A 12814-nucleotide genomic window follows, 5' to 3' on the forward strand; every position below is an offset into this window, starting at 1 on the left:
ACGGGAAATCAGGGGTGGAAAGAGGGAGTGTGCTGTCACAGTATAGGGAGAGCAATTAGGGTCACATAACAATGTATGTATAAATTTTTGTATGAGAGACTAAGTTGAATTGTAAACTTTCACTTAAACTACAACAATTAAAAAAAAAAAAAAACAAGGCTCCAGGAATTGATGAAATACCAATTGAGATGTTTCAACAAACAGATCCAGCGCTGGAGGTGCTGACTCTATGCCAAAAAATTTGAAGACAGCTATTTGGTCAACCTGCTGGAGAAGATCCATATCTGTGCCCATTCCAAAGAAAGGTGATCCAACAGAACGCAGAGATTATCAATCAATATCATTAATATCACATGCAAGTAAAATTTTTCTGAAAATCATTTAAAAGCAGTTGCAACTGTACATCACCAAGGAACTGTCAGAAATTCAAGCCAAATTCAGAAGAGGATGTGGAACAAGGGATATGATTGCTGATGTCAGATGGATCTTGGCTGAAAGCAGAGAATACCAGAAATATGTTTACCTGTGTTTTATTGACTATACAAAGGTATTTGACTTTGTGGATCATAACAAATTATGGCTTTTCGAAGAGTGGGAATTGCAGAACACTTAATTGTGCTCTGGCAAAACCTGTACATAGACCATGAGGCAGTTGTTTGAACAGAGCAAGGGGATAGTGCAAGGTTTAAAATTAAGAAAGGTGTGAGTCAGGGTTGTATCCTTTCACCATACATATTCAATCTATATGCTGAGCAAATAACTGAGAAGCTGGGCTATATTAAGAAGAACGTGGCATCAGGATTGGTGGAAGACTCATTAACAACCTGCAGTATGCATATGACACAACCTTGCTTGCTGAAAGCGAAGAGAACTTGAAGCACTTAATGACGAAGATTGAAGATTACAGCCTTCAATATGGATTGCACCTCAACAGAAAGAAAAAAATCCTCACAACTGAATCAATAAGCAACATCATGATAAATGGAGAAAAGATTGAAGTTGTCAAGGATTTCATTTTACTTGGATCCACAATCAACGCCCATGGAATCAGCAATCAGGAAATCAAACGACGTATTGCGTTGGGAAAATCTGCTGCAAAAGACCTCTTTAGTTAAAAAACAAAGATGTCACTTTAAAGATTAAGGTGCACCTGGCTCAAGCCATGATATTTTCAATCATCTCATATGCATGCAAAAGCTGGACAATGAATAAGGAAGACTGAAGAAGAATTGATGCCTTTGAATTATGGTGTTCGTGAAGAGAATTGAATACACCATGGACTGCCAGAAGAAGGAACAAGTCTGTCTTTGGAAGAAGTGCAGCCAGAGTGCTCCTTGGAAGGAAGGATGGCAAGACTTCGTCTCATGTACTTTGGACATGTTATCAGGAGGGATCAGTCCCTGGAGAAGGACATCATACTTGGTAGAGAGTCAGGGAAAAAGAGGAAAACCCTTAAGGAGATGGATTGACACAGTGGCTGCAACAAAGGGCTCAAGCATAACAATGATTGTGAAGATGGCGCAGGACTGGATGGTGTTTTGTTCTGTTCTACATAGGGTTCCTAAGAGTTGGAACTGACTGTATGGCACCTAACAACAACTTTTGGTTTCTTGCAGTAGTATTTTTTAGTTTTCTTTATATAGGTCTTGTACATACCTGGTTAGATTTATTCATAAGTATTTTATCTTTTGGAGGGCTATTGTAAATGCTATTGTTTTCCTGATTTCCTTTTTTTCCCAAAGTTGATGTTGTAGATGAATCCAACTGAATTTCTATGTCGATCTTGTATCCTGCTACTTTGCTGAATCCTTCTGTTAGTTCCAGTAGCTTTCTTGTGGAATCTTTGGAGTTTTCTATGTATAGGATCATATCTGTGAATAGGGCTAGTTTTATTTCTTTCTTACCCATTTGAACTTCCTTTATTTCTTTTTCTTGCCTTATTGCTCTAGCTAGGACTTCCAGCACACTGTTGAATAAAAGTGGTGATAAAGGGCATCTTTGCCTGGTTCCCATTCTCAAGGGGAATGCTTTCAGCCTCTCTCCATTGAGAATAATGTTGGCTGTTGGTTTTGTATAAATACCTTTTATTATATTTAAGAATTTCCCTTCTGTTCGTACTTTGCTCAGAGTTTTTATGAGGAATGGGTGTTGGACTTTATCAAATATCTTTTATGCATCAATTGAGATAATCATGATTCTTTTGTTTTATTTATGTGGTGGATTACATTGATGGATTTTCTAATGTTTAACTATCCTTGCATACCTGGTATAAATCCCACTTGGCTGCAATGTATTATTTTTTTGATATGCTGTTGAATTCTGTTGGCTAGAATTTTGTTGAGATTTTTTGTGTCTGTATTCATGAGGGATATTGGTCTGTTATTTTCTGGTTTTGTGCTGTCTTTTCCTGGCTTTGATATCAGGGTTATGTTGGTTTCATAAAACGATTTTGGGAGTATTTCTTCTATTTCTGTGCTCTCAAATAGTTCGAGTAGTATTGGTGTGAGTGTGTCTCTGAATGTTTGGTAGAATTCTCCAGTGAAGCCATTCAAGACAGGTCTTTTTTTTGTTGGGAGTTTTTTTATTTTTTATTTTTTAATTACTTCTTCAATTTCTTATTTTGTTATGGGTCTGTTTAGTTTTTCTCCCTGTTTGTGTTAGTTTAGGCAGGTAGGATGTTTCTAGAAATTTGTCCATTTCCTCTAGGTTTTCAAATTTGTTGGAGTACAATTTTTCATAGTATTCTGTTATCACCCTTTTTATTTCAGTTGATTCTGTTGTGATATCAACCATCTTATTTCTTATTTGAGTTCTTTGCTTCCTCTCCTGCTTTTCTTTTGTCAATTTGGCCAGTCGTTTGTTGATTTTGTTGATCCTTTCAAAGAACCAACTTCTGATCTTGTTGATTCTGTCTATTGTTTTTGTTTGTTTGCTCTCTGTTTCATTTATTTCTGCTCTAATTTTTATTATTTCCTTTCTTCTGGTGACTGAGGGCTACTTTTACTGCTCTCTTTCTATTTGTTCAAGTTGTAGGGTTAATGTTTTGATTTTGGCTCTTTCTTCTTTTTTGGTATGTGGGTTATTGGTATAAATTGACCTCTAAGCACTGCTTTTGTTGTGTTACAAAGGTTTTGGTAAGATGTGTTTTCATTCTCACTAAATTCTAGGAATTTTTTGACTCCGTCTTTGATTTCTTCTACTACCCAGTGGTTTTTAAACAAGGTGTTATTCAGTTTCCATATATTTGATTTTTTTCCTTGCTATTCCTGTTATTGATTTCTACTTTTATAGTGTTGTGATCAGAAAAAAATGCTGTGTATTATTTCAATGTTTTGGATATTGTTAAGGCTTGCTTTGTGGCCTAAAATGTGGTCTATTCTGGAGAATGTTCCATGTGCATTGGAAAAGAATGTATACTTTGCTGCTGTTGGGTGTAGTGTTCTGTATATGTCTATAAGGTCAAGTTGGTTGATTGTGGCCTTTAGATCTTCTGTATCTGTTATGGATTGAATCGTATGCCAAAAAAATATGTGTCAACTTGATTAAGCCATGCTTCCCAGTATTGTGTGATTGTCCACCATTTTGTCATCTAATGTGATTTTTCTGTGTGTTGTAAATCCTAATCTCTGCCTGTGGTTAATCCGGCATGATTAGATTATGTAGGGGAGGATTAGGATGGATGTTACACCCTTGCTCAGGTTGCATCCCTGATCTAATGTAGGAGTAGTTTCCCTGGGGAGTGGCCCGCACCACCTTTTATCTTACAAGAGAAAAAAGGAAAGAGTAGTGAGCAGAGAGTTGGGGACCTCACACCACCCAGAAAAAAGCACCAGGAGCACAGCACATCCCTTGGACCTGGGGTTCCTGCACGGAGAAGCTCCTAGTCCAGGGGAAGACTGATGACAAGGACCTTCCTCCAGAGCCAACAAAGAAAGCCTTCCCCTGGAGCTGATGCCCTGAATTTGGACTTGTAGCCTACTAGACTATGGAAGAATAAATTTCTCTTTGTTAAAGCCATCCACTTGTGATATTTCTGTTTTAGCAGCACTAGATAACTAAGACAGTATCTTTGTTGAGTTTATTCCTAGATGTTTTGTCCTTCAACGAATGTGGTGTGTTGAAGTCTCCTACTATTACTGTGGAACTGTCTATTTCTCTTTTCAATGCTGTTAGAGTTTGTTTTATGTAGTTTGGAGCCCTGTCATTGGGTGCATATATATATATTTATTATGGTTATGTCCTCCTGGTGGATTGACCCTTTAATCATTATATAGTGTCTTTCCTTATCTTTTATGGTGGATTTTGCTTTAAAGCCTATTTTATCAGAGATTAATATTGCAGCTCCTGCTCTTTTTTGAGTGTTATTTGCTTGATATATTTTTTTCTATCCTCTAGTTATAGTTTGTTTATGTCTTTGTGTCTAAGGTGTGTCTCCTGTAAGCATCATATTGATGGATCATTTTTTTAATCCATCTTGTCACTCTCTGTCTCTTTACTGGTCTATTTAATCCATTTACATTCAGTGTAACTATCGATAGGCTTGAGTTTACTGCTGTCATTTTGTGGTACTTTTTTTTGTATTGTTGATGGTTTGTTTGTTTGGCTTAATTTTCTGTGTTGAGTTCTTTTTGTCTGTGGATTTTCTTTTCATTTCTTTCATTATTTTTTATTTTGTTTTACTGAGTATGTTTTTCTCGTGGTAAGTAGGTTTGTTAACTTTCTTTGTGGTTACTTTGAAATTTACCTTTATCTTCCTATGTTTAAATCAGTCTTTTGTTTCTTGATATCATCTTAACTTCCTCTCCATATGAATGTTCTACAACTACACCGTTTATTTGATTTCCAAGCTTTTTAGGACTTTAAAAAGTCTTCCTATGGGAATTCTGAACTTATGTCTTCACTTATACACCTATCTTTTATATTACAGAAGATATATTAGCGATAAGTTTGCAATTTATAGTCAAAGTAAGAGCTTGTTTCTTTTGTGCCCTGATCATATCTATGGAATGAATTGGCAAGCATTCTTTTTTCTTTTAGTTTTCAGTTTGTACCTGGCTGTGTTTGATGGTACAATCAATGGTTCTTCACTAGAGTTCTTGAAGTGAAGAGCTGCTTGAATTAGGGTGGCTGCTCATCATTTTAAGCATGTTTGTCAGGTTACCTATTGAGTTGTTGTGCCATCGAGTCGTTTCCAACTCATAGCACCCCTATATAACAGAGTAGAACTGCCCCATAGGGTTTCCTAGCCTGTAATCTTTATGGGAGCAGATCACCAGGTCTTTTCTCCCATGGAGCAGCTGGTGGGTTTGAACTGCTGACTTTTTGGTTAGCAACGGAGTACTTAACCATTGCACCACCAGGAACCCTTCATATTGACGTTAGCGCCCTGTATTTGACTTCCCAATCAGTCCTTTTGAGTTGAGCATCTAATCAAAGATAAGGATGACCCATGTCTTATTTTGTAAGTAATTGAGCTTTCCACATGGTACATGTTGACAAGCTTCCTAACAAATGGGAATCTGATCAATAAGGAACATGCTGCAACATGGACTTAATTCAGCTTTGATGATCCCAGCCGTTTATTTTTCATGCTTTGGAGTAAAAGAATGGAAAGGGTCATCAAGAGGAACGTTATGAATCACATTTATTCTCACTTTTATGTTTCATGATGAAATCTGTGTGGAAATTCAAGAGGGTCAGATACAAAGCTGGGTGTGTAACTCAGTGTCACTTTGTCCGAAGTCAGTACTCCTTGTTCTCAGCAACATTCTCACCTTGTCGGTGATGCTGCTCAATGATAACTCTGTGCCTTCTGTTTCCTTTCCTGTGTTGCCTCCTTTCACTATGTTTCCAACTCAGAGCTTGATCATTTCTGAAAGTAGTAACATCGTCTCTTTTAACCATTATTTCTTTTTTTTTTTTTCTCATTAGTATGGGAATGTCATTTTATCGGCCCAACTGTGGGATACAATTTAGGATAGAAAATATTGGTATGTTTTTCTTATATTTATGGATGTTACATGTTGTAGAATCTCATAGAATGTAAGGGACTCTAAAGAGCATTAGTCATATTGCCCTCACTTCTAAAATGAGGATAGTGAGGCAAGGGGTAGGTAGCGACTTGTTCAAGATCACAGAGCGCCTCAGTGGCCTAGCCAGCACTAGGCCTAGGTCTTCCCACTCCAAGCCCATGGCCTTTTCTTTTACGCCGAGGCCTCTCTTATTACATGAATGGATTAAAAAATTGTAGATGACAATGGTTCCTGTATCTATACAAGAAAGAGCCTGAATGGCATGGGAGGAATCAAATTGTACATATTAGAACTTTCAGATCTGCCATCTGACATCTAATGCATTAGTTTATACTGATAGGTATTCCTCCTAATCAAAGCTGGGGGTCAATTTAGATTTCTGATTATGTAGGAATATTTGTATGTCAAATGCTTTCTTGGAGCCCTGGTTGTGCAGTGGTTAAGTGCTATGGCTGCTAATCAAAAGGTTGGCAGTTTGAATGGCAGTTTGAATCCACCAGCTGCTCCTTGGAAACCCTATGGGGCAAGGGGTTTGGTCTTTTTGGTTTAATGCTCTCTCATTTAAAAGGTAGAACAAATCTGGGCACTGCCACTTTTGCAGACTCCTGAGGGCAGAAAGAGTTCTAGTCCTTTTTGCGTTACTCCTATTGTCACCCCTCCTCCATGCCTCCGTGCCTAAAAATGTCAGTGTGCGAGACGTGTTTGTGGCTGTCATAAGCACATTCTTGTATCTGAGGAAACAGGTAACATTGAAAGAATAATTGTGCTCTGCAGTCTGGAGGTGAAGACACAAAATGGTAATGTGCATGCCTTGACTTGGGACATAACAGGAGCCAGGGTATAATTTTTTTAAATTACAAGCTATTTTTAGGAATTGGTTCATATATCCTGACAAATTGCAGATTTACAATGGCATGTATGTTATGAAAATAAAATTGCCAATTGATTGTTTTATGTTTGAAACTGAGGCAGAGTGTGTGTGTGACATCATTCTGTAACAGATATCCTATTCTCCTATCTAGTGTGGGCTCATTAGGACTGGCTTTCTTTATGCCTTTGAGCAGGGTCATGTGTCATAGGCCTCTTACCAGCAGAGACTAGCTCTTTGAAGGCCTCTTGTATGAGAGAGTAGCTGGGAAATAGGGCTTCTGTAAGAGAAGTGGAATTTTAAACATTAAAACGCACAATCCAAAATAACCTAGTTTGATGTCCCCTTTTCTCTTAAAAAGTTGTCCCTGCTCATGGATCAGAGGAAGAAATGAACTTTGATTTTTGGCCCTTGTTGAGTTCACTAGAATCGAACGTTACAAGTTAGCACATAAGATCTGGGACAAACTAAACCACTGAACAGTGCATGGACGCTCTACCATCTGTAATGATAAAAAGAGTTAATATGATCTTGTTTATTGAATACCTACTATTGTGCTAGGTATTTTACATTTACTTAGCACAGCACCTTGTGAAGTAGGTATTATTATGTCCAGTTTATAGATGAGGAAATTGAGACTCAGAAACTTGTTCATGTTTGAACAGCCAGAAAATGCACCAAGTTGGGATTTGAATCCAGGTCTGCTTGACTCAAAAGCCCTCATGCTTAACCACTCCACTATTCTCTCTGTCTTTTCTTGATTCATAAAATGGGATAATAATACCTACCTCAGAGTTATTCTAAGCATCTTATAAGATAAAAGATCCAAAAAGCACTCTGTAATACACTAGTAATGCTTTGCAGAATGAAAAGAGGCAGTATTATTGGCAGTAGAAGACAGTCCGCTACAGTGTCTCTACATGACTATCTACCCTTCATAGATATCTGGATGTCCTGGATTGTACATTTTGCCCTTGGCTTTCTGGTGAGTGAGAGTAGTTTATGTCCTGGCTGTAGGTTTTGAAAAGTACGTCATTGGTCCTCCTTAGCCAGGCATATTTTCAAGAACATGATTTCCTTGCCCTGTAGCTGAGAGGAGCAAAGAGGAGAAAATCAGCAGTGTGTCTATGGACACAGATCTATAGAGCCCAAGAGCTTTTTTTAGCTCAAGGAGTCATATGTAGTATAGTCCTAGCTGTACTTTCACATGAATGCTGTCCTCCCCGCCCCCCTCCCCCCCGCCTTCTTGTTTTTCATAGAAACCGAGCTGCTCCTTCGAGTAAAGGACATCAGTCATTTCTTGATGCAAGACATCGCCTTCTTGTCTGGTAAGCAACCTTCCTCATATTTTTATGTGAGATAAATGCATGACTCAATTAACAAAGTCAATTTGGTCCTTCTTTTATAAATAGCATTATATATTTTTAATGATGTATCTATGGTATTCCACCTCTCCCTGTTATTAGCTCTGTTATTAGGTGCATAAACATTTAGGGTTGTTACATCCTCCTGATGAATTGACCCCTTTATCATTATTAAATAATCTTCTTAATCTCTAGTAATATTTTATGTCTGAAATCTACTTTGTCTGATAGTAACATAGCCACCACAGCTTTCTTTTGACTTGTGTTAATTTTTTCCATCTTTTTACTTTTAAGTAATTTGTGCCTTTATATTTAAAGTGAGTTTCTTGTAGGAAGCATATAGTTGGGTTTGCTTTTCATCCAGTTTGATATTCTCTGCTTTTTAATTAGGGTGTTTAGACCATTAACATTTAATGTGATTATTCATATAGTTGGGTTTAAATCTACCATCTTACTATTTGTTTTCTATTTGTCCCATTTGTTCTTTGTTTTTTCTCTCCTTTTCTGCCTTTTTCTGGATTAAATATTTTTTATCATCCCATTTTATCTCCTTTGCCATTGTCATATTTTTTTTGCACATTTAATTTCTACCCACAGAAATTTTGTGGTCTTTCTTTTAATTAATAAGGTTCCTATACCATTATTGTTATTATTGTCTATGTTGTTTCTTCCATGAATCCATTAAAGCATCACTTTTTTCCTGTAGTTTTTAGCCTGTATCCATTCATGTTCACCATGACTCTAAGAGGCTGATTGAGTCAAGGCTTTCACTTGCTGTCAAGCAGTCAATCATTCATTTTGAATTTAAGGTTATAACATTGTTATAGAAACAGTTATTTCTCAATCCCCTTGGTTGTCCAGTTTGGGGAATCAGCTATTTTTTCAACCACATTTATTATATGCATTGTATGAAATTTTATTATGACTATATTCATTCATTTTACCTTTCTTTCTTTTTTTTTTTTCATTTAGAAACTACTCTGCCAGCTTTTAAACTTAAGGTTTCAGGCGCTCGTTGCCAGTTTGGTTTATGTGGAGATTATCATCCTCATAAAAGTTTTACTGGCCCAAAATAGTCTGCTAACCACCCCCCTCAAATCTAAAATCCTTTTTCTTGCATCACTGCCGCATAAATGGTTAACTTGGTGATGTTGTTATACTGCTTCAGGTGGCCGGGGTAAGGACAATGCTTGGATAATTACATTTCCAGAAAACTGTAATTTCAGATGTATACCGGAAGAAGTAATAGCAAAAGTGCTGACTTACTTGACATCTATTGCAAGGTAAACATTTCATTACATTTTTTTCCCAATTTATTTTATAGTGGACAACCATTTGAATGTAATAACAGGAAAATGGATTATTAGTATGACTATTATTATTATTATAGATAATCAGCAGACCCACATTCAGGTATGATAAGAAATGGAACTTAGAAGGGGAAACTGACAGTAACCTAAGTACTGTAAAAATTATACAGAGGATCTATGGAAAAAATTGGAGATCTAGAAGTATTTGTCTCTATGAAGGAGAACATAGGTTGAGAGTGGTGGTGGTACATAAAGCCTTAGATTTACCTAGAAGGAAATCTTACCAGCCAAGAGTGGGGACAGCCAGTCTTCCAAGGATAAAGCAAGAAGACATGCTAAATAGAATCAAAAGTGGTATTGGGAGAGAGTCATAGGAACTTTCTGATATTAAAAATAATTTGACGCTAAAATGTTTTAAAAGAGAAATTTTCAAAAGCTTCCTTAGAAAGTTTATTTATGTTGAAGATGAACTTTTTAAAGGAAATGTTTTCCAGTTTCTAACCCTGAAGCCTCCCTAAAGACTAAGATGGCACAAATCTAGGATGGTAAAATTGTGAAGAGTCTTATGAACAGAAATCAAATCGCAGAGCATTAAATTTATAGTGCACATACTGAACTTAGAAGTGGTCTTTTTAGGGAAAATAAAAGTTCTGTTATCCATTAGACTGTATTTGTTCAAGATGCAGACTAGAAACAGGAACGCATATTTAGCAGTGTTTTCCTGAATGAATGGATGGTTGGCTAATGACGGATTGCCATGCGAAGTGAAGTCTGGTGTCATGAAGGACAGGTTTTGTCTATCAAGTTTTCCCTCACCTAAGACTGCAGTATTCCACATCCATTTGAATTATATGTCTGCATTACACTACCACTTTCCTGTATAAAAGACCGACATTCATGCTGAAAAATAGATTTTCAATAGTGAGGAGGTGAACATGGAATCAAATTGGTTTTCCAAGGTAGTGCTTTGTGATAGCGTTCCAAATCCAAATCTCTCTTTGGTCATGACATCAAATATAAACGAAATAATCAGACGTAATGCCATATCTAGCAAATTCAGGTTATTACTATGAAAAACTTATTATTTCCTCTTATCTTACACCAGGCAAAATGGATCTGACTCCCGGTTCACCATTATTCTGGATCGAAGATTGGATACATGGTTTTCTCTCAAAATCTCTCTACAAAAAATTTCAGTAAGTGCCTATACATTCTATAGTAACTTCTTATTTTCATTTTATATTATACTTTCTGTTTTGGGGGGTACGAAGAGAGTGTTTGATACTGATGGAGACAATAAAAATAGATGGGATGATGAGGTGGGAAAGTAGGATGAAGAGTTGGTAGGGAAAATTGAGTTAAACAACTCCATTCAAAAGAAAACCTATTGGGAAAGAATGGATCTTTAGTAGCTCAAGTTGTGCATGAGAAGAGACTCAAGGTTTCCTGTGAGTTTCAGAGTAAGGCAAGTTTTTATGGGGACTTTCATTTTTTGAAAACGGAAATAGCTTTTCTGTATACTCATTGTCTATGGAGAAGTATAAAGAAGAAAAAAAATCATCAGTAATCCAAGTACCCAGAAATAAACACTTTTAACATATTGATGTGAATCTTTCTAGACTTTTTTTTTCCTGAGATAGAGAGCTGAGTCAAAATGACATCTCCACTTCTAGAATCTAAGCCCTGCTTCTTCTCAAGGCCCAGAGAGAGAAAAAACAATTTCCCTAAAGGAAACAATACAGAGATGCAATCCTGCTCATAACCAAGATGATCTTTTACATTATTAGTATATATAATATTAGTATACACATTATTAATATATACATTATTACTTTAGTATATACATTATTAGTTTATAATCACTAGTATATAGTGAAGGAGCCCTGGTGGTGCAGTGGTTAAGCACTCAGCTGCTAACGGAAAGTTGGTATTTGGAACCCACCAGCCTCTCAGCGGGAGAAAGATGTGGCAGTGTGCTTCTGTAAAGATTACAGCCTTGGAAACCCTATGGGGCAGTTCTACGCCATCCTGTAGGGTCATTATGAATTAGAATCAGCTCGATGGTAATGGGTTTGGTTTTTGGCAGTATATAGTGATATTGTCTGACATTTCCCTTTCACAGAAGAGGACGAGGGGTGAATCCTTCTGAGCTGGCAAGATTAGGACTGTATGTAGAATTACCGTGTAGCCAACTTCCTCTATCAGACCAGAGTATCTGGGAATCAGTAAGCTTTTTTTCTTTGAGATTCCAGCATCATCAACCACCTGAAACTCTTACTTTGTCTCCTGATTGACCTCAGGAGGCCATTCCCATCAGAGGAAGTTGGTTGGACAGGTAACATGTCACACTGTGATTTAGTTGCAAAGACAAGACAAAAATCTAGGTTGTTGGACTTGTAAGCCAGTGTTCTTTTTGCTGCACCATCTTGCAAATGAGAGTAAAAAAATATATACTAGCACACATATGGTAAAATGAATCAGATCATCATTCATTTAGTACCTAGCATGAATTATTCCTCATCTTGGGCAAGTCAGTGGTTTTTTTGTTCAACACAGGTGTTTAATCATAGGCAGTGGAGAGAAGAGTTACACCAGATTCACATAGGTTATTGAAATCAAATAGCATAAGCTTGACTTTGTATATTTTTGGAAAGCATTGAAATTTCTTTTTGATTTTTTTAAATTGTAGTCTAAATGAAGTTTACATTTCAAGTTAGTCTCCCATACAAAATTTTATACATACATTGTTATGTGACCCTAATTGCTCACCCCATTCTGCGACAGCACACTCCTCCTTTACGTCCCTGATTCCCCATGTCCAATCAACCAGCTCCTAACCCTCTTGCCCTCCCATCTCACCTCTGGACAGAAGCTGCCCCTTTGGTCTCTTGTATCTACTTGAGCTAAGAAGCACACTCCTCACGAGTATCACTTTATGTTCCACAGTCCAGTCCAATCCCTGTCTGAAGAGTTGGCCTCGGAAATTGTTTTACTTCTGGGCTGATAGAGAATCCAGGGGCCATGCTTTGCGGGGTACCTCTAGTCTCGGTCAGACCATTAAGTCTGTTCTTCTTACTAGAATTTGAGTTCTGCACCCTATGTTTCTGCTAGTCCATCCGGGACTCTCTGTTGTGTTTCTTGTCAGGGTGGTCATTGGTGGTAGCCGGGCACCATCTAGTTCTTCTGGTCTCAGGCTGATGAAGTCTCTGGTTTATGTGACCCTTTCTGTCTCTTGGGCTA

General features: G+C 37.3%; 1 protein-coding gene across 1 annotated transcript in view; it reads left to right on the top strand.

Annotated features, from left to right (window-relative positions):
• Positions 1–8203: 8203 nt before the first annotated feature.
• The window catches only part of MCF2 (MCF.2 cell line derived transforming sequence), a 66768-nt gene continuing 62157 nt past the window's right edge, over positions 8204–12814 (top strand). Inside the window, exons 1-3 of the mRNA XM_012556818.1 lie at positions 8204–8228; positions 9433–9547; positions 10680–10770. Coding sequence (XP_012412272.1) covers positions 8204–8228; positions 9433–9547; positions 10680–10770 — 231 coding nt within the window. The remainder of the gene's footprint in view (positions 8229–9432; positions 9548–10679; positions 10771–12814) is intronic.

This window comes from Trichechus manatus, unplaced genomic scaffold (assembly GCF_000243295.1).
Source record: "Trichechus manatus latirostris isolate Lorelei unplaced genomic scaffold, TriManLat1.0 scaffold00079, whole genome shotgun sequence".
Classification (NCBI taxonomy): Eukaryota; Metazoa; Chordata; class Mammalia; order Sirenia; family Trichechidae; genus Trichechus; species Trichechus manatus.